The 23,988-nt window shown below is 32.0% G+C and overlaps 1 protein-coding gene across 1 annotated transcript in view; it reads right to left on the reverse strand.

Annotated features, from left to right (window-relative positions):
• LOC129227890 (dipeptidyl peptidase 9-like) overlaps positions 1–23,988 on the reverse strand; it is a 64,057-nt gene that overhangs the window by 21,786 nt on the left and 18,283 nt on the right. Inside the window, 8 exon segments of the mRNA XM_054862509.1 lie at positions 3,660–3,730; positions 4,770–4,840; positions 12,010–12,169; positions 13,414–13,582; positions 15,220–15,320; positions 17,940–18,001; positions 19,069–19,185; positions 20,613–20,726. Coding sequence (XP_054718484.1) covers positions 3,660–3,730; positions 4,770–4,840; positions 12,010–12,169; positions 13,414–13,582; positions 15,220–15,320; positions 17,940–18,001; positions 19,069–19,185; positions 20,613–20,726 — 865 coding nt within the window.

The raw sequence follows: 23,988 nt of genomic DNA on the forward strand, positions 1-23,988 counted from the left end.
ATTAGAATTGCAGATATAGTAAACTTTCGTTTACTCACGAAATTGGGTGGTACAAGTGCAGTGGATAATAAAAATTGCGGAAAAACCGCAAAATGGTTAAAATGGGGGACAAATAAGGTAAAAATTGTACTTCCTCGAAAACTTAGCTGTATGCATAGTACTTTCTTCAAACAGTGAAAATATATACAATACGGTAAAATTGTTTGCATTGCTGAACCACAGAACATGAGATAAAAATAAATAAATAAATAAAGCAAAAACAACTAAGTTTAAATTTACATATTTTTGACAAAAACAGCCATTGATATTTGCTTTTTACTGCGAAAATACATATTCCCGATTGTTGATTGACTCATGGATAACCGGGAGTTTACTGTACATGTTTCTGGGTTACCTTCATCAATGCAAAAAAAAGTTTCTGTTGAACATCTTTTCATTCAAATACTCTTTTTTTTTTTTTTTTTTTTTTCAATTCTTATGAAAAAGGGGTTTGTTGGATTGCCAAAATACATCTAGAAGCTCTATTTGCTTTCGATCAATTTTAACCTTTGTCCTTTATCTATACCACATTGCACAATCTAAATTACCTGATAGTGTTTCTCCACAGATCAAAGAAGTGGCAAAGGACTTTGAGATAAAAGAGCACTTAAGTTCAATTAAAAGGGCACTTTCTGATCCAAATTCTGTCACAGAAACTCGCTTTTTAAAACTTTTTGGTATACTAGATGTATACAAAATCCAAGCATTTTGATAAAATTATTTTTTGAAAATTATTTTTTGAAAATAATTAAAAGCTTTTAAACGTTGAGTTTTAAAATGATACTAAACACATTCAGATTTATATTCTAATCAGATTCTAGTGGATAAGTAATTAATACGAGTGACATTTTAAGGCCAGAATTGTGAAAAACTGTAGCTTACAAAAAAGTTTTGCTTTTGTGGTGAAGTTCTGTTAAAACTTCTAAGGGACTTACTGCTTATTGTTCGATTGGCAACAGTTAAATGTAAACAAACCAGCCATTGAAAATTTCAAAGAATTTGATTAGTTTGCCCATATTTTTCCAACCTTGGCTCAACTTTCTAATGGAGTTGAAACTATAATTAGAAATGCTCGAAAAAGGATGACTGAAACCTTTATTTAGGCAGAGGAAAGCAGAACTAAAAAAATATGGATGACAGAAATAGGTGTCTAACAGAAAACCTAAATGAACACGAAAATAGGCTTGATCATCCCAAATGCAATGAAGTAGTAGTACTGATTTGTCTTTAGAAAATATTTAAAGCATAGCTTCAGCAAAATGCCTGAAGTTTGCATTTTTGCAATGCTTTGTATTGGAAAAGGAAATGAGTAGAACTAAAAAATATATGCCGCTCAATTTCGCTGATGTAGCCAAAATGGAACAATTTGTTGCCAGGAATGTGACAACCAAAGGGAGACTTTTTGTTATGATGGTGTTTAGCGACATTAGGAAACTTGGAAAGAGTTAGGGTAACATGGTCATGGCAATTTTTTGGCACCACAGCAAATTACAAAAGTCAAATTAAAACACAGAAACTCAGCCAAATAAATAAATCAGACCACAGAAAACCATTAAAATTTAAAATAATTGGCAAAATATTTTTTAGAGGGCATCAAACAACTTTAAAAGTTTCATTTATAAAGGAAACCAATACAGTTCTTGCCGTTTTTACTTTGCCATGGAAATAAGTGATCATAAGGGACACAAATTAGTGTGTCACGTTGTTTAAACACCTGTCAGGCGAGACCAGAGTTGGCGGGACCCATACAGTGGAGTAACAAAATGGAAGTGTCGAAGGAGCTAATTCGGTGCTGTTTGCTTTACTTTTTCAAAATGGGGTTATCTGCAGCTGCATCAACTCGTCGAATATGTCCAGCATTTGGGGATAGTGCTGTAAATGAACGTACAGCAAGGCAATGGTTCCAAAAATTCAAATCTGGAGATTCAACTCTTTGTGAGGAGCCTTGTAGTGGGCGACCACCAGCATTGGATGATGAAGCCCTGGAGTCGGCCATCAATGAGGACAGTAGCCTAACATGTGGTGAACTTGCAAGACAGTTTCAAGTTTCTAATGAAACAATTAGACTTCATCTGCACCACTTAGGTAAGTCATACAGGCTAAGCAAATGGGTTCCGTACAAGCTGTCAGATATTCACAAGAACTAATGAGTGGCAGCCTGTATGTCGCTGCTTTCTCGGCACTGCAGTGCGCCCATACTCGACCGAATGCTTACCAGTGATGAAAAGTGGGCCCTGTATGAAACTCCCAAGCATTCCAAACATTGGTTGTCATCAAAGGATGTTACACCTTACACCGCAAGGCCATCTTTGCACCCATGTAGGATCATGCTTTGTGTCTGGTGGACTAGTAGTCAAGTGGTTCACTATGAGCTGCTTCCAGAATCCCAAACCATCACTGCTGTCTTGTACATACACCAATTGTAACATGTGTAACAGGCATTACAAATGAAAGAGTCATCACTGGTGAATCACAAGGGAGTACTTTTCCTGCAAGTTAATGCACGTCCACATATGGCACGGGTGGTCATGGATACTATTCAGCAACTTGGTTGGGAGACTTTGTACCATCCTCCGTATTCACCCCACCTAGCGCCTACAGATTACAACCGCTTTCACTCCCTAGACTATCATCTTCGGAGGAAATCCATCACAAAAGAAGTAGACCTGCAGAAAGCAATCACAGACTTTTTTCCCTGAATTTTATCACAAGGGGATTTCACAGCTAGAGACACGTCGGCAAAAGGTTCTTGATGCCGATGGAGATTACTTCGAGGACTAACAATAGACTATACTTTCTGTACGCCATTTTCCCCCCATCATTAAAAACGGCAAAAACTTTATTGGTTACCTTATAAATGTAAAATAGTCACCCTACTCCATTGTTTATCTCCAATCTCACCAAGCTGACAACTTTAACGTAACCCCGGCGGAAACGTGCCAAGCACAAGCTTCTGGCACTCTGCAGCATATTTGCTACTATTCTGCTACAAGAAATTTTTTAACTCCGAAGAGAACACCCTAGACAGCAGATGTTCTACATGGTTTTGAGTAGTATTAAACATTTTATTTACAGTTTTGGGGCATTTATTTTACATTATTATTACTTATACTTTTTTTTTTTTTTTTTTTTGAGCAGTTACAAATTGCTTATTGTTTTCACTTGACCCTTAAATACCTTCTGCGTCCTTTGATTTTTGTTTTTCTATGCTTATAATGCAGGCGTTCATGTGTGTCTTGGAATCAATTTATAAATAACCTCCTCAACTTTAAACAATCCTTTTCATACAAAAACAATATCCAGACCACAATATTCAGCATCCAGCCCCTGGCATTCATTTGAATCTTGACGCAATGAATTCAAATTATGATTGCGATAAAAGCCATTAGAAGAAACAAGAAACCCAACGAATAGAGTACTATCGCAATTCGTGATTGAGAAAAATATAATTTGAATTCCAGATCTCAAAATTCAAACTAATTTTTATTTATTTATTTATTTATTTATTTAATATTCAGAAAAAAAATTAGCAATGCACTACTTAAAACATATTAAACTCATATTATCTCAAAAACAAACATAAAACATGAAAACATATTAAAAGGTTTCAGATATCTTACAGATGCTTTTCCAAAGGAGTATCTTTCAGACCAATGAAATACACTAGCCTCTTTTTTTCATTCACCCATACCTAAAAAAATATTTCCAGAACTGAAACAAATGATTTATAAATGTGAAATACAAACAATTGCAGCATTTTTTCAGATAAATATGGATCAATACTATGTAGTACCTACCTACAATTTCAAAGCCACTTTAAATGAATGAAAATGAAAATAATAGCTTTTACTCAAAAAAAAAACTTTTTTTATTAATTAATATTATTTTTTGAATTTCATACTAAAAATTTTAATTTTAAGGTTGAACTTCAGAAATATGTACAGCAAAAATTTTATACTTTGATAAGAAAATTTCAAATTTTTAACAATAACATCATTTATCCCTAAATTTGTTATTAAAGCAAAAGCATCACGAGAAAACAGTACAGTAGATTCTCACTTCTTTGAAACAAAATCAAGGACTTATAAGGACCTGTAAGGACTAAAAAACCCTTCAAAAATAAGGAGTACTAAATAGAAATCATAACAAATTGGCGCACACAATTTTAAATAAAATGTTTCTTTTTTTTTTCGAATTCATTCTATTAGAGGATAATGTACAATACAGATCATTAAAAAAAATATGTTTAAAATATAACAACAAATATCCCTAAAAATGCAACGTAATAAAATGATAGGAAAAAAAATCAACACAAGCGATCAGATTAAATATCTTTAAATTCTCAACTTTTTTTCCCTTAATTTTACATTCAAGGAATTTATTTCAATTTCTTTCTCAGCACTTTCCTTAGTTCATATGATTGAATAAGCAATTAATGTCCTTTGATTTTTCAGCCTTATCTGCAAAATGATTTGCTGTTGTATTTGTTCACATTATGTACAAACATTAAGTGGAAACAATAAGTATAATATTGAAAGAAGAGTCTCAAATTCCAATTCCCAACATAAAAACTGAATTAGTATAAAAAAAAAAAAAAAAAATTGACACAAAATGCTGCTTTGGAGTGTAAAATGAAATGATTCCAATGAAAATTCCACAAATTGAAAACTGATGTACCATACACTAGTTCAAAGCATAACTTTAAACACATGAAAATTCAAGATACTCACATCGAGATCAGAAACTTCCCATTCTCCTGAAGTAAGTTGAATTTTCTTTTTTATCCTTTGAGATAAACAGTCTGAAAATACAAATTAAAAAATAATAACAATAATAATTAATTGTACAAACAAATAAAACTTCAATACATTGTTGTTAGGCAAGCACTACATGTAAGAATTTATGCTCAATCCATTTCATATATGGGTGACAGAAAGTCAATAAATACTTCATATCCATGATACAGTATGCTTCCATATACAGGGTGGCGACAGGAACTGTGAAAAAAAGTTCCCTGACTTTTCCCTGATTTCCCTGATTAAGTTCACCAAATTTCCCTGACTTACGTTACCAATGATAATGGTTTCCTTTCTTTGCTCTACTTGAAATCCATTGTATGTTTGTATAAAATGCAGTATTTTAAACGTTTTAAGTTGTGTAAAGTTGTTGAACTAAAGATGTATTTTTAAAAAATGCTACTTTCTTAACAAAATCATAAAAAAAATACATATCAAGTCAATTTTTTTGGGAAAAAAAAAACATAAAACATTATATTAAATTTTTCTACATGGAAAGATTATAGAAAATTTTTAAAAAATTACTTCCAGAAACCACTTAGCATAAGAATTTTAGGAAACTATTAAAATCACTCTTAAAAACATATGTGTATTTATGCTAGAATTAAAAAGTAATTGAAATTATTTTGAACTAAATTTTCAAACAGTATAATAATTGTTGCAAGAATAACAAGTAATAGTGAAAGAATAGAAGTAATGTAGTTACTCTTATAACTACATTGACTTAACTAATTGACATATTTATGCAAAACAGATGAAACCGTTTGACATCCATTCATAGGGAACTTTTCTCTAATCAAGAACATAGGTATGATGAATGAATACAGCATTTTAACAATAAAAAAATTAAGATCTTTACTTAAGTACACAAGTTACCTCTATTTCAAATGATTAAAGCAGGTAACAAAAAAAATCTTAGATTGCTTTTGTAACAAACAACTTTGAAATGCAAGAAAAAAAAACAGAAAAAAAAGCAATTAGCTAATTTTAAAATATATATAAAAGAAGAGTACAACTTGGTTATAAAATAAAAGAATCATTTGAATCTGAAGAAAGGAAAACCTTTATAATCTGCGGCGACAACAAATAATATAACGGCAAAAAAAAAGTGTTTTTGATTGAAAGTTCAATTTCAGTAATTAAATGAAAAACATGAAGAAGTAATAACTTTTAAGCTTTTATCATTCTTCTTAAAATCGTGATTACAGTATGCTAATCACTTGGAAACAATGAAATAAAGGCAAAGGAGCTAAGGATATAATGAAGGCTTCCTCTTTGCCTGTATGGTTGTTTATTTTACGTCACATTGATAGCATGAAAGGAAATTTCAAGCTAGTTAAAATAAAAAACCTAACAGACACAGAAGCAATCATCCTGTGGTTAATAAGTAAGATTCAATACTTAGACGTTGAGGAAAAAAGATGCACAAACATGCGGCAGTGTATCATTGCACCTCATTTTACTTTTTTTTTTTTTTGACAGATAATTGGTGAAAACTTTGTAGGGAATCAGGATACTTAATTTTGTAAACAAAAACAAAAAAAAAAATTCATGAAATCAATTTTCCCTGATTTTTTGTTATTTTTGCGAAATTCCCTGATATTTCCCTGATTAATAAAGTTCCCTGACATTTCCCTGATCTCCCTGATCTGTCGCCACCCTGATATACAGTAAAATCCCCCTAATGCGGACACTAACGGGACAAATCTTTTTGTCTGCAATACAGAGGTGTCCGCAGGACAGGGATTTAATAAGGTTATTTGCATTGGAACTGGGGAATTAAAAATTTTCCACATAAGAGGGGTGTCCCTCTTTGAGGGGTGTCCGTTAGGAGGGGTTTTACTGTATTTGAATATATAGCAATTAAAAGGCAAAGCTTAAAACTCAAGGAGTAAATATATGCTCAAAAATGTTACATTTGTGCGATGGTTTGATCAATTTACAAACAAAAATTTTCCCTTGCATTTAAAAAAAAATAAAATAGAACAATAATACAAAACTTTTCATGTTTCAAAAAATATATAAATAAACAATTTTACATAGGTGTTCCTTAGGGTGGTTCAAAAATACATGTAAAAAATAAAAGTTTTTCCTAGATAACAAGACACCCATCAATATTTTTAGATTAGTGGATAGTAATATACTGGAAGAATTTTAGCTTCCTATTCAACTGAAAGAGGGGTGCTCAAGCCCCTAACCCAAACTTCATCAGCATAGGGAGGGGGTTAAAAAAATACATTGAACGGAAAAAACAATGCTACATATTATAATATACACTAGTAATATACATAGGCATTGCAATAAAATAATGATTTACAAAAAGCAATTGGGGAAATTAAATGTTTCTAAATTTGTGATATTTTCTATACTACGGCTAATGTTAAATTAAGGGGTCATTGAGCACCCTCTTAAAATTTGAGTAAGAAGCTAAAACTTCCACAGCATAATACTATTCGCACGTCTTAAAAAATGGGGGGGGGGGTGTCCTGGACAGAAAAAAAGTTTTTTTAAACCACTATAGTGTTCCTAGACTGTATGTCACAGATTCTAATGCACTACAGTTGCTACTTTGAGAAATCGAGGATGAGGCTGGTTGTTGCCCAACAATGATCAATCTGATGAGAGGTTTCCTGATGTTTTACAATTTAATACGCAAATTTGAGGTAGAGGCTGCTGGCGGTCCCAGGTAGATACCCCCCCCCCTCTCCCCGAAGGGATTCTGAACTGAAAAAAAATCATAAAAGGAAGGAACTACAGTGAAACCTTGATTTTACTTCCTGAACCTATGTTTTTCCTGTATTTCCCATTTTCTTCACCAGGTCCAGGTTTTTCCATTTACTAATAATGTGAATTGAACCCAGATAGAAAGTTTGTTATTTATGAATTTCCCCCACTTTCACTTTCCCTGGGAATGAAAAAAAGAAAAGGAAAAGATGTTCTAAAATAAGCAATATGTTTCCTTCCGGGTTTTTTTTTTTTTTTCTTTTTTTATCAAGCTAATCCACGCTGCTGAAAGCAGGTTTCTTCGATTTAAATCAAGTGATTTTTTAACCAAAATCATTGAATAAAATCAGCTTATTTTATTTTTATAAATTAATTTTGCATTATCAGAATGTGTTTCTCTAAATTTAACTACTGCATTATAAAATCTTAACTTTAACTGGCAAAACTACATAGACTCCTCTTGTGTGTAACAGATTTTCAGACTCTTGCTTTTACTTCAAAACTAGTTCAGAACGAAATAAAAATTTGCAGTTTTTCTTATACAACCATGACTAATATAGTTAGGAAAAGTAATTGTTCTACATATTATTTTACACTAAAAATTTACATGATGATGGAAATCTTATCTTTTAGCAAAGCCTAAAACAAAACTGCATCTTATCTAAACATTATAATGTATTTATATATCTTAAAAATTTAATGAATATTTAAACAACTTATCCTAATTTTAAGAATAAGCTAATGGATTGTTTAACTCATATTGCTTTATTATCAACATTTTTTGCCTTCTTCATCCCAATTGAACAAATGAATCCATTTTAGAACTTTTGTTGAGTCTAAGCTGATAAACAGAGGAAACTGCCAAATTTTAATAATTTTTCTTCTAAGAAGTATTAAAACTATAACTCGAGGAAACAGGGGTACCACTGTTTCCAAGAATTATAGTTGAAAGATTGGTAGTTATAGATGTGTGTGGGGGGAGGGGGGTAAGCATTATTATACAAGGTCTACTTATACCTATTATTAAACTAGTATGTTGTGGCCATCACGATACTTTCTTCTATATTTTTCTTTTTTTTTCTGATCCCTCCCCATGCTTGACGAGGAAGCAATATTTCCAACAAAAACGAAATTACACATGCAAAACTTGACGACCATCCCAATGTCTGAATTATTGCAAAAGCAAAGCAAAGAGCGAAAATTGAAAGTTATTTTAAAAGCCTTGCTTGAATTAATTACAAATATTTTTTTGTTAACAAACATAAGATGGCAACAGTTAAAAATTTTAAATCATTGAGATAATATTTCCAATCATTTCCATACAATTAAAATCACGAGAAATACGCAGATGACAATCCATTACGATTTATCTTTCTTATTGTTGCATTAATAAAACTATTTTTATTTGCTAAAAAATAATGATAATAAAAATAAATCAGCAGCTCTTGGCGCCAAAATTGAACCAAAGCCTGTTTACATATAGATTCACATATATTCCAAATTTCAACGAGAACGTAGCATTACTTCTTGAGATAGGGCACTCACAATGGAAAAAAAGAACGGGCGATTGCGCTACCCCCTTTTTAGCTGTTGACACCAAAATAAAATCAGCTCTTATACCCACTAAGGGCTACTTGCCGATAAATTTTTCTTTCATTCCGATCATTATTTCTTGAGATACAGCAGTCACAATTGACGACAAAAAACGTTCTATAGCTCAACCCCCGTTTGAGTTATTGACACCAAAATTGAATCAGCACCTGTTCCTGTTAATGGCAACATGTCGACCAAATTTTGTTTGATTCCACCAGTTACTTCCTGAGGAATAGCAATCACGCGTAACTCAAAAAACGTCCCATTGCTCCACCCCCCTTGGAGGAATTCGCGCCAAAAACCAATGGGCACAAGTTTACATAGGGGCACATATGTGTACCAAGTTTCGTTCGATTTCATGCGGTAGTTTTTGCTGTAGAGCGGCCACAAAAAACTGGTCACACACAGACGTGACACACATACACACACACACATATACACACACACAGACAGACATTTTCCAAAAATAGTCGAAATGGACTCAGCACACCTCAAAACGTTTGAATCCTTCGAAATTCGAAAATTTGCACGAATCCAATACTTTCTTCTATATATTAGATACAGAAGAAAGTAAAAATAGCTAAAAAGTTGTCTTTTCATCTATTGTATGCAATATATTATGTTCATAAATGTAAAGTCATTAATATCTACAAAGTTTGGAAGATTAAAAAAAAATTTTAAAAATTGCTTATTTAAATTTAAAAAAAAAAACTTTTTTAAAACACTAAATCAAAAAAAAAAATTCCTGATTTAAAAAAAAAAATTTTAAAAATTAAATTCTGGTTGAAAGTAAATTTACAAAAACAGAAATGCAACTGCTCCATCCAGTTATATTACAGACTCCACTATTATGGACTATTTTCACCCTAAATGCCCAGATTCGCAACTAAATGTTAAAATAATCCAAAATGGAATGTATAATAATGTTCTTTTTGTAAAACATAGATATTATACCTTTTAAAAGAGTCATCTTTACTACCTTTAGCTTTTTCTGTTTGATTTTAGCTTTCTATGCATTGCCTGATTTTACATTTTCTCGTATTTTAAGCTTTTTTAACCCAGTCGGAAACATAAAATAGGGGTTTCACTGTCATAAGGCTTTTCACTAAAAGGTACTGTGGTGAGGAGAAAATTACCATTCATTGGAGTTCCACATGATCGCGTGATTAGAACTGCTCTCTTTCAGACAGGCACTTAGAGCATGGGGAGAACCTATCCCTTCTTTCAGGCTATGCGGCGCTGTATGATAATCTCGAAGTTTCAAGCTAAAGTTAAGGAGGCAGGAAGAAAAGTACATCCTATAGGCGGTTTCATAAGGTCTATTGATTACAATTGTTGCCTTTCACCGAGAAAACCATGCTTGATTCCTCCCTGCATAGGAAAAAACTAAACATTTCCTCAACATCATGCAGCAAATCAAGGCTTTAACATCTAAGATGTTAAAGCCTTGATTGAGGAAGATGATCTTCCTTACGGCTGCGATGAGCCAAAAGTTGAATCTTTAAAACCATTTTTTTCCCCAAAAGTTGTAAAATTTTTTTGCCATCTAAAGTTATGGAACTTTTGGAATCCTATCCCCAAACTTTTGGGGGCCCCAAATCTCAAAAGTTTTTGTTCTAAAAGCATGGAGCAGGGATGAATTCCTCTTACTCATTTTCTCCTCTTTTTCAAAACAACGGTGCTACTGAAACACACCAAAATTGTCAAGAGGAAGCCTGTGTTGATCAAGTCCGCTTAGTAGCTAGTTTTTCAAAGGGCAAACAGCTGAAAGTACTCATCAGGTTTCTGTGCACTCTAAGAAACATGGGTTTCTCTCAGATCTGTGGAGAGTTCATTATGGTATCCAAAAGGTATCATCCTTCTTTCGAAGAAAAAAGCATTCTATAGAAGTTTCATATACAAAAAGGTTATTTTCGTGTTTTCAACCCCAAATATAAGAGGTTACAATAAAAGGTAGGTAGTTGAGGAATAGTTGAAAATATTGTCCAGTGAAACTCATTCAACATTTAAAAAACTACGAAATAATTGAAACTGGTTTGACTTTGCTAATAACTATAAGAATTAATTCAAAAATTCTACAAGAATGCAAAATGAAATTTGAAATGAGATTAAGAATTTTTACTATGAATTTCAACATATAAGTAAATGGCACCAGTAACAGACATACTCAAGACATTGCACTCAGGTTAACTAAATTTTCTGAGCCTTTTAATGTATTTAGACTTTTAAAACTATTTTTTTTTTCTCATGCAACTACATCTTATCTAACGTTTGGCGGCTGCTGGATCCTCTGAATCAGTTAATTCTATTTATATTTGCTCAATTTTGAAAAGAGGTCCGAACCCCAGTAACAGACACCGAGAATTCTGATGATACCCAGTAACAGATAGGATGAGGAAAGGATTAGTAATGGACAGTATTCCCCTTTTCTCTTCAAAGTGTGCAAAAGTTCTATATTTTTAGATCTAAAACTTTATTAAATTCAAATGAACATGGAACACCAGATGACCTAGTGGTAGCCGTTCATAACCTTCCACCACTGCCTTGTAAATACCAACTGGGTCATAAAATTCACTTTGATAACACCAGATGATTGCACTGTATTCATGGGTCGCGGCAACATCGGTTTTACCTGACAAAAATTCTTACTAATTAAATATAAACTTACGACTGTCTGTTACTGGACCCTTATCTGTTACTGGTGCCATTACCCTATGTCAATGAAGTTTTTTTAGAAAAATGTTAAGAGCAATAGTGTAAAAAAACTTTTAACAGTAATATTTCTTAATATGCATGAGGTAAAACTATGCATTTGAATCTTAATTGATAACAACAAATCAAATTACAACATACTAACCTCCTTCATCAAATTCAGAATCTACTGTTTCACAGTCATTTCCAAATAAAAGTTCTACAGTAACTATGTACAAATGCCTGTAGCCCGTCTCCTCACTGGCCCATAAGAATGTTATTTCTCCTGGATTATCTTGTGAAAAGAAATACAATATGTCATGAACCTATGAAAAAACAACATAATTATATACACAGGTTATGTTTAATACGCAATATAAAATCTTGAAAATGTGATTATCTTTTCTGAAAACCCAAAATAATGTTCAAGAACTTAAAGTTTTCCCTGCTAATTTTAAACATAAACTTTTTTCAATGCACTTTAACTTTGGATTAATGCAATTTCTAGATATTATCCTAAAAAACATTGTATAACAGACAAGGAGGGATACAGAGATTTTTCAAGGGAGAGACAAACCATTTTAATTACATACCCTATACTATGCTGAGTGATTAGGGCTGGGCGATGCATCGCCAAAAAACCGGTGTGCATCTCACATCGTTAAACCAGTTTAGAATTTTTCTCTAAACCGATGCATCGATACTGCTCCCATGTACAAACACCGGTGCTGGGTTGCTGCCGTTTTAATCGCTAATTTTTTCAGAGTAATATTAATTAGCATTGTGTCAATCCAATCTGGTTTTATAATGAAGTTGCAAATAGACCTTCATTTCTCGAAAAATATGTTAGAAATGCTCATATGTTTTTTAGTTATAGACGAAAGATATATGGATGAACTAGTAAGTTAATCATATAGTCACTTGCCAGAAAAAGAGCAAAATTTTCAGAGCAAAATATTAACAAAAAAGCGGACATGTATTTTGATGTTACAAGCAGTTGAGTTCGTAGCACAAGTGTCACATAGTTCGGTAACTCGTAGAGTCACCTCCCCCCCCCCTTAACAAATTATAAATGGTTATGTAAATGTGAAATTGAATCAACTCATTCCTATTTTTGTGGCGTAACAAGAGTTTGGAAGAAAGCAAATCGATTTTATGCAAAATTTGCCTTAAACAATATATGTAACCTCCACCTCCCCCTGCACTAGTGGGCACCCTAGTTTTGCAAAATTTGTTAGATTAAATATAATTTAAGATACACTAGTGGAAATTTTCAGAATTAAAGTCCATATTTATATTTTTTTATAAACTATGAAATCCACTTTGAGTGTCACCTGGCTGCATCCTTCTCCTTCTTGTTGCCTCATAGGCATATGTAAATATCTTACATTTACAAAATGAACGTAATGAAAATAAAAATGACATTAAATGAATAATAGATAGCAAGCGTTTGGTTTACTTTTTCAAAAAGTAAGTACATAATGCATTTCTGATAATTTTTTTCTGATTTGAAGTGTTTAATTACATCAACTACAATATGATTATTTTTTGTGAATGAGCAAACACTTACATTAATCCAAACATTAGATTTTTCTTCATATATCACTTGCATGACAGGAGAATTCTCCACATGATTACTAATGAAATTTGCTGCAGGTTCACTTGAAATAAAACAGCACAAAGGTATGAGGACTAACTGTTCATGACACTGCTGGCGATCAAGGACTTCTGCCCACACACTGCAACACACAAAATTACATGACTTCATTTCTTTTACTGAAATATAGCACTTTTGTCACAGAAAAGTGAGTTCTTAAATCTATATTTTTTAAGAGTCATATGAGTACAATGTTACAAACATATAAAAATACATAACAAAATCAAAAACTTTTTTCTTCAGTGGAAATACACAGTATCTATATATATAATTCTCTTACGTGCCGGCAAATGAAGGGGTGAATTTCTAAACCTCTGTTGGCAACACTTCGCCGATAAATCATGTAAACAAACTTCTACGTTGTTTTGAAATCTTGAATCACAGAATACTCAACAAACTTTTTTTTTTTTTGAGATGAGTTTGAGTCGGGCTGTGGCCCATTTCAACCTTAATCAGCAAAGAAAAGCTCAAAGAAGGCAGGAAACCGTTCTTGAATCCAATTTAAGACGAGCCATTTCCAGAGTTGTATTCTCTGATTCGCTGCCGATAATTTTTAGCGGCTGGGGAATTTTCAGTCAGCAGTTCCTTCAACAGATCAGGTGCGTCACACAATGCCGGTAACCGCACCTTTCCGTCATGGCAACATTTAGTATATTTATTTGCAGTATTACGCTCTTTCTGCCAATAAAGAGCACCACAAAATTCGCATTCTTCACACATTGCTCCACAATCATGTTCATCGGCAATGTTGTTTTGAACGCGTAGGCGCTTTGAGCGTCGTCTATTCTCTGCTTCAGTACGACAGTTCAGTTCAAAATGAATAACCGAGTCGCGTTTTTAGTTAAACCATTTTTTGTTCGTGACGTGGCAAGGATTCAGAATAACAACAAGAAGGACAAACGTTTGAGAAAATATGTTTGGTGCTCTCTGAGCCTGTTTTTAGTCATGGCCAGCTCTATGTGGCATTATCAAGAACAAGATCTTTTGAAGCAGTGTCAGTTGTGGCTCCCAAACGGGACATTTTTAATTGTGTATATGAGGAAGTTTTCTCAGATTAGAATATATAAGAGTGTAAATATGTAAATATATATAAGAGTGTAAATAATGTAAATACATCCCTCGGGGGAGCCTGTAACCCCTAGAGGGCGCGTCCCCAGGTGGCGGATAGGGGAATGCCTTCATTGGTTTTCCAATGGGTGGTAGAAGGGAAATAAAATACCTTCCGCGGACCAACAGGTAGAAGTGCAATCTCTCCAAAGCAATGACAGACACTTTTGTATCTATAATGGTAAAGTTGTGCACATTGCCAAGGCAGTCATCTTACATACAGCAAAGTTAAACTGTCGAAAATCTGGCTAAAGCAGACAAATTAACATTATGAACGTAATTTTCATATTGGTTAAATGGATGGTGACCTAAATGCAATTACCAACTTTAATTTTTACGGAAAATTTTAGCTAGGCTAATGTATTGGCATACAGCGAGCGAGCGAAGCGAGCATGGATCGCGAAGCGATCCACAGGGAACTGCGTAAGCAGTTCCGGGGGTTGGCGAGCGATAGCGAGCAGGGGGCGATAGCCCCCTAGTATAATAAATAAATCAAAATAGGAAGTTGTACGGAAAATCAAAGCAAAATTGACGAATATTATGTTTGCATTGTAGAAAGATAGGAACAAACTATGAAATAGGTTGAATAGTACAACAGCATACTAAACTTACTGCCTGCCATCAGGAGTCCATCCTGCCCTGACAAGGTATTCAAAGTCCGGACACACCGTTTGCATAGTTTCATTCGGATGCAAGTCTGACAAAACTTCTATCTAAGAAATAGTGGCTTTATGTGATAAGTTATAGAAAAAAAATTTTGTGGACATAAAATAATAATAATACATTGCAAAAGGTTTAACAAATAAAGCAGAGAGACTAAAATATTTTTTTTTTGTTTTAAAAGATTTGTAATAAATTGCAATATACTGTCTGGACCACTATATCATGTGTTCAAAGTTTTTCACCAATATACACACACAAGGAAAATAGCGGGGGAAAGTACATCAATTTTTTCAAACTTCAATTTAATAGTTATAATAAATATCTAATAACTCCAAATCTAAAAACTTCATACAAGGGTATCACTTTTTCTTCAATACCAGAGTTCAATTGCATTTTTCATGTTCAAAATCACAAGCATAAGTGTGAGCAGTAATTTTACTTTGAAATAAAAAAGAGCATACAAAGGAAATTGGAAACAGTTTTGTAATAATCAAACACACACACAGGCCTGTCATTTTTAATTTTTCCAGAGGGAAGGGCAAAGGGTGCTTGATACAAATTACATGCAAAAATAACAAAAACCATGCCCACATACATGCATTAACATTAGTTGTTGAAAACCAAGGAGGAGGCAACTGCCCCCTCCTGACCCCCTAAATAACAGGGCTGTACACACATGCACAAAATCATAATATCTATGTCTAACACCCCACAAACACCAAATACCAATCATAATGAAAGATTGACCTATGCCTTTTACTGATAATCAAATGATGAGCAAGAAGTAATTCTTTGAAATGAACAGAAAAGAAGTGATCCTTATGAATGATCAGCTAAAGAGTAATTCAAAGCTTATTCAAAGATAACCATTGTCTATACTTTGGATGACATGAATGAAAAATCTTTTCTCTAGAGTTAATTAAAAAGCTAAAATAAAGTTAACTTAATTTCTGTCTTGTATGACATTTTTAGTGTTCCCAGTTGGTGATCTTTCTGTGCTCAATAAATACAACACAACAGTACATACTGTATTTCTAAAATTTTAGGATTCACTTCAAGTTCTTCAAAAAAATAAATAAATAAATAAATAAATATTTTCTCTTAAACTTAATGGTTCTTCACCATAAAAGTTTAATAACTATTTGATACTACAGGCAAAATTATTGATGCTACTTATGAAACTTTTACTTCATAAAAAATGAAATACTCAAAAGAAACATAAAAATAATTCTTGAAATTTGGGACGAAACTTTTTGAAGAGCAAAATAGAAAAAATAAATAAATAAATATTTTATTTTTTATTTTTTAAATGAATTGTTGAAACAATTAAGACATTTTAAACATGAGAAGCAAATAAGGTTTTAGATGGGATAGTTATGTTAATAAACTAATAAAAAACTGAAACTCTTCAAGTTATTATCAATTTTGCATGTTAGCATCTCTTTCGGAGACTTCACTTCCATGCTAAAAATTTTCTATTAAATGAACGCATATTACAAAGTGCTTTACCAACAGCACATAAAATGTTCATTCTGCCACAGGAAGGTAAATTGCAGTATCTGCAAAAATGAGATTTTGAGATATTTGAAGAAATGCGTTTTGGTTTCAATACTAACAATTTAGGGAAATGTTGGAACTTGACTTTTTTTTTTCTTTTATATATATTTTAATTTCACCAAAAACCAAATAAGTAAGCTTGAACAATAGCAAAAGAACAATAGATTACAAACATGCAAAAAATAAATAAATAAATAAATAAATGAAAACTGAAAAAATAGCAGTTAATACACCTGCCAACCTTCAAGAAAAAAATATCTGGAAGTTTTTTTTTTTTTTTTAATCTAGAATATTTGTAAACACAAAATAAAATTAAACAGGACATTTTTCAACATTGGCCTACCCTTTTTGCATTTGAAAATATAAAATTAGTAATGAATTTCATCTTAACTGAACTTACTTTTGTTTAGTAAAAAATTTTTGGAAAGCTTTCTTTAAACGTTTGGAAATAACGTTTACCCATGCCAAAAAAAGAACAAAGCAAAAAACAATAAAAACTGAGCGAACAAGAAAAATAATAAATGGTACTGAAATCGTGCCCTTAAGTAGCCCGTTGCAACGCTAGCTACAATTGAATCCCGATGAAGTCATGTACTGTACCATTGAGTGACATCATATTCTTGCCTAATGGCTTCTCGAACGATTCTTCTACAGCAACCTCTCCTTCGCTACTTCGCTTCAAATGCTGTGCCGCGTTCCACAAAAATATTGTTAGCATCAAAATTGGCGAAATACAATTTTTTTCCAACAAAACATGAAAAATCCAGAAGATTTGGCTCGTAACCAGAAAAACTGTAAAAAACATGAAAATCCGCAAAACTTCCGGGAAATTCGGAAGAGTTGGCAGGTATGAGTTACAGTGCTTTACCTTCCCACAGTAGCATGATACTTACTATTCTAGTTTTAAATTTTTTAAATTTAGAATTTAACTTTGAAAAAGATTGAATTAAAAATAAAGTATGGCTGAATATCAGAAAAGCATTATCAATCCCCTATTTGGTTACAGCATTTTCATTTAAAGTTCTCTGAGCAGCTTTCAACATTTAGTAACATTCATTATTACTTGCATCACTAACAAACAAAGTAAGGAAATATATGAAATACTTTCAAACCTGGTTATCTGCATTCACAGAGAATTGCACAATTTTCAGAGTTGATTTGGCATTACTGGTACCTTAAAAATATAAATAAATTTGTTCAAAAGGATAAAATAAATGTACATATATTTTAAAATCTGACAACAGTTTGTGATCTAATATGCTTTTCTTCAGAAAAATTTGAAGATAATTTTGCAACATTATTTTCAGAAGCATAAGAGTTTATTATTTTTTATTGATAACTTTTTGATATTACTTATTTTCAGGAGAGCTCCATTAAAAGTCCCTTAATCATGAACTTTTCAATGAAACAATGGTTTAACTGTATTAAGTGGACAATTACTTCAAATAAAATCATTCATTACAGATAAATGAAGAGAAATTACATTATTACTAACTACAATCAAAAACTGCAAAAAAAAAAAAAAAATCTTATAAAAATAAATTTATAAATACACATTTTTATCTAAGAACATATTTTTTAATGATTTAGCACATAGTTTTTAAACTTATCTTAGAATCATAACTGGCAACTGAAAGAAAAAAAAATTAGGGAGACTTATGAACAACATTCAAGACACTTTACATGAGTACAATCAACAACAAAAGCTGGAGCAATGAAAGGGATTTTGAAAATTGAATTAGGGATTTCTAAAATTAAACCTGTACAGGACCTGATCCCCAACTTTAAGCAGGGGGGGGGGGGTATGTTAAAAGGTGTATAAATATGTTTTCTCTTACAAGTGATGATGAACATGCAGCAGTGAAAAATTTAAAAATTTTAGAAAGAAATTGTGAGATACATAATTAGCCTATGTTTGTGATAAAAGATTAAAAAAAAAAAAAGAAAAATGAATTTCATATGTTCCAAAAATTATCGGAACCTTAAAATTTTTATACTTGTATATGAAAATATTTAATTTTTACAATTGCCATCATTTCACTTTAGGGATTTTGTCCCAATTCTAATTAATCATTTTTTTGGGGGGGGAGAGGAGGAATTGTGTTGATGAAAATTCGGGAGATATTTACTTCATGAAGAAGTTATGGAGAAGGCAGTTACAGTTGGGATTCCTCTGTACAAATTGGGAGAGTTGGCAACTATGCAGAATTACTTTCTAGAACACTTTAAAACAAATCATACCTGCTCTTGGAAACCTAAAGACTTCCATTTCTTTTTCATCTCCGAAGCAGGGCAAATGTAGCAACTCGACATCACACTCGTCGACCTCTTCATACAATATGCGATACACATCTCCGCCTATAAATCCATAGTTAAAATCGTTAAGCAATATATTTTATTTTAAAATCAGAATCATAACAATGACATTGAAAACTAACTGCATTTTGTGCATACAATGTTTTTATGATCAATACACAGGCTCTGTAGTCAGTCTACAGTAGCTCAGTGCTGTAGTTGGGGAAAAAAAAGCAAAAAGCAAAGGTTTTTTTTTTTTTTTTTGCGGTCAATAAAAATTAGTGTAGATTACTTACGTCCTTTTTCAACTCAAAAGTATACATTTTGTTATAAAAGGTAGCATAGATTCATAACCAATTAGCATAAATGTGCATTATTTTTTAAATATTTAACTGTTTTGGGGAAAAAAGATCCTTTCTCCCTCCAAACTGCAGCACTGACTGCATGTTTTTTTTAGGCATCTCTCCCCCCTCCTGAACATTTCAATTTTCGAAACAGAAAAAAATCAGAAGAAATTAGTTTAGAAAAATATTAATCTATATAAATAAAACAAAGAATATATATATGTGTGTGCGTATGTTCCCTATACAAATCTACAGTTTTCGTCGGATCTCAACCAAATTTGGCAGGGAGGTACTTGGGCACCCGAGAAGGAATGTAGGGGAATTTTCAAACGTCAAAAAAGAACCGAAGTGTTCGAATTTTAATTTTAGGACCAGAAAATGGCATTAAATGACTCTTTCTACCCGAAATACTTATCCGATTTCTTTGATTCAGGTTCCATTTGAAAGAATGAGAAAAACACCCATAGGGTACATTGAAGTTCCTTTGAATTAAAAAAGAAAGGCTGTAAAACCAACAGGAAAAATTAAAAGCATTATTAAGCCAAATGGAAATTTTATGTCAGGGAAAATTATCATTTGCGCAATATCATTTTAAATTAGCATGAATAAAGTTTCAGAAGGATGGCACTTTTTTTTTCTCGACTGCGACAAAATAAAATTTTGTTTTTGTTTTGAGGTAAAAATTTTGCTTTTTGATTATTATTTGGTGATTTATCTTCTTTTTTTTCTTTTTTTATCATACTGCCAGCAAAAGATGATCAGGAAAGTTGCATTTAATTCGTTCGGAAATTTTTGATTTGACATTTTCTTTAAGAATGATTGTTTGGATGGGAAATTTTAGTTTCCTCCCTGCTCTAATTGATGCCTGATTGTTGAACATGCGTCACTTGACATAACTTTTACTTTTTAGGTATACCATGTAAAGCCGGACAATGCAGCTAGTACAGAAATAAACAAAATAATTTATATTGCAATCTTTTACTACTAAGCATTTAAAAAGGAGCGACGTTTATTTCTGGAGGAGAGACTCTGAACCTTCAGTCTTGCTAACAATACTAAAAAATCTTGACTAAATCCTATCATCATAAGTCAATAATTCAACAATTCAAACAAAAATATATCAAAGTGTTTTCAACTATGTTCTACCTGCAGGGACAGATACGGGTTGCCACCAATAACCTGTGTATCTGTTAAATTCTTCTTGTGTAACATAAGATGGTATACCGGCACTGACTGGATCTTCAGCAATATCAGTATTCCCTGAAAAGAGTTGTGAATATTATAAATATTGATCATAATAGAAATGTAGTTATCAGCAATAAACAAAGTTAGTAAATGTTGAGAAATAATAAATGATGTCAATAAATTTCTAGCTCTTATAAAAATAACTACGATTTTTCTCCCAATCATAATGCGAGTACAGAAAACTCCCCCTCCCCTGCATGACACCATACAGGAAAGCATTTTCTTCTCTCATATGGAAGGAAGAAATAAACAATAACAGAGACTACTAAAACCAGAATAATTACCCATGGAGTCTTTATCACTTGCACACAATTGAGATAATAGGCAAGTGAAGGCTGGGTTGACAACAGTAAATTTTAAACGTACCATTGTCTCCACTTAATCGGGTAATGAATAATCGGATACCACGCTTATAGGAATATAAATCAGGGATCTGTCGACCAAAACTCTCTATTGGAGCAGTAAAATTGCAAATTTGGAGCAGCTTGCAGCAGCAAAAATTTAAATTTTTGCATCAATTTAGAGCAACTATGTATATTTCATACACAGAAACAAGTGTAACATGATAAAATAATAAAAAAGGAGACTCAGGAGGATGCAAAAACACTATAACTACAACTACAAGTTGAAGCTCTTAATTTTTTTTTTTTTTTATTTGTCTAATACTTTTCACAAAAGACACTGTAGGCTCTACAGTGCATGTAGCTCTACAGTGCTGTAATGCTCTACTTTTTCTTACACTTCTTTTGATGTAAATTTAGTTCACACATTGACTTTGCTTAATACATCACTGTTTTAGTGCACATTTAAGTTAGAGTGCTTTGATCCCTATTTTTAAAATGTGTTTGCTTTTATGTAACATATTCAAAGAGGTTTTAAAAAAACACACAAAAGAATGGTTGGATTTAAAAACTTTACCTCAACAAGTTACAAGTGATTTAAAGATGTTTGTATATATAAGTTATTCACTTATATTTGACCTTATTATTATTTATTTTTTTTATATACTGAACTACTTGATTAACAAATCTGAAGATCAATCAAAGGCAACATTAAAACCTTTTATTTTTAACTGTTAGATGTTTAATCACAAAATTAATGATGAAATTACAATGAAAAAAAAAATGATTTTGAGAAATGATGTCACAGAAAGGGGATTTTTAAATACATGTAAAAAAAATATGAAAAATTTGAAAAAAGAAAAAAATAAATAAAAAATTTAAGACAAAGAATATGTAAAAAATGCCTGAATCTGAGAAACTTGAAATGTCTGCATATTCATTACCTGAGCATTGACACACATTTTGCTAGAACCCCTATAAGTCAACATCCAATTGCTATTCTAGTTCAATTCATTCTTTCATATTGACCTTTTCCCAAAATTATAGAAAAGCTCTTTTAGAGAATTCTATCTTTCATCCAGGGGAGTCAGCAACCACTCTGTGCTTTTAGTGCAATTCTGATAGGGTAGGATAAAATGTACCCCACCGGATGTGCGTAGAGAAAGAAGGCACCATTACTTGTTTTCTAAACAAGTGTGAGCAGGACTTGTTATCTCTAGCGGACCTGACTAACAAGAAGTTTTTATCTCTTTTCAACAATTATGTATTTATTCCTCACAAGATATTCAAATCTATCATGGATATTAGGAACATGGATATTAGGAAAAATTATTATTTTAGCAGGGTAGTAGAACCTTGGAACAGCTTACTGGAAGAGGTGGTAATGAGCAAGGGAGTCGATAGTTTTAAGAGGGCCAATGATCTTCAACGGGGATTGTAAATTGACTATGACCAGTCTAGCTGGGCCCAGAGCCTGTTACTGGTCGTCACTTTTGTATTTGTATTATTGATTTTATTGTGTTTTTTCAAAGAAAGAAAACGAAAAGAGAATTCATTTACTGGAATTAATTTTCATAACGTGAATGTTAAGCATTAATAAGTATATGTGATACAGACAGAAAATTTTTAGGAATTAAAATTTTAGAACCCAGGTAAGTTGAGGAAAAGTTGTGAGTTATGTTATTAAGCTGGGGTTGGGGGGAGTCTGGACAAAAAAAACATCCATGCAAATAAAAAATAATAATGTTTTCCAATTGTCATTAAAAAAATATCAAAATCCATTGAATACGAGAGGTGCATAAATACTAATTTATTTCTTCATTTGCTATGAGGGGAGGGGGAAAGGTAATTTACTTTATTTAGAACATATTATTACCTAACAATCAGGCCATTGATTTTTAAGGGGTGTTAAATGTAATTTCAAGAAGTTAAAAGGATGAATTGGTTGTTGTACAGCAGTGAAACTATAGTGGAAAAATAGTTCTACGATAGCAATTTTTCTCAAACGTAAGGGGGCGGGGGGGGGGGGGGATCTCGAAAGTACTAGAAACTGCATGATTATGAATTGGTGTTAAGACTTTACTTTTGTTTTAAGTTGTCTGGACTAAAATGCAGAATACGTATGCATATATTGTTGTCTGCAACTTTTGAATTTCATGATATCTTATTTTCAGAATGTCTATATTTTAAACAATTTTTAACTATTTCAAATAAAAAAAGGCTTGTGTATTAAATTAATATGTTTGAGTTCAATATTTAACGCACTTTACATTTAAATTTTTTAAATATTTGCTGGGAACTCTTGTTTCAAAGACATGGAAGAACTTTTCTCTATGATGCTTTCGTGGTTTCTAGGAGGGAGGGGGCAGAATCCCTAAAAGACCCATAACTTTTTTCGTAGGAAAAGTTGGGGTGCATACTCATGATCATTTTTTCTTTAAATCATGATTTTTAAAACTGACCCTGATGTTAAAAATTTAAAATTTTGACAATGTTTTTTTTTTTTTTTTTGACCAAAAAAAATCAAAATGTTTAAATTTCTGATTTTTTAAAAATTTTCAGTATAAATTAAGATTATTATAATTTTTTTTTAATAAAAATATTCAAAGTCTTAACATTTTTAATGAAAATTTTCAAAAAGGCAATATTATTATTTGCTGAGAAACATTTTTTTTCCCATTAACAACAGCAGTTAGTGTCTTTGAAAATTACAAAAAAATGCAAAATCGAAAAATTTCAGAAGTCTATAAAATAGAAATACATTGAGATTGAAACAAAAGAAACTAAGGGGTTGCTTTTAACCACAGAATAAGGAAGTATACCAAGTTTCCTCAAAATTCGAGATGGTAGGTGTTAAAATCCCATTTTTGTGGTTGATTTGACATATTTTATAAACTATTTCAAACAAAATAGAATCTTAAATATTTTTTTAAAAT

The sequence above is a fragment of the Uloborus diversus genome, chromosome 8 (assembly GCF_026930045.1).
Source record: "Uloborus diversus isolate 005 chromosome 8, Udiv.v.3.1, whole genome shotgun sequence".
NCBI lineage: Eukaryota > Metazoa > Arthropoda > Arachnida > Araneae > Uloboridae > Uloborus > Uloborus diversus.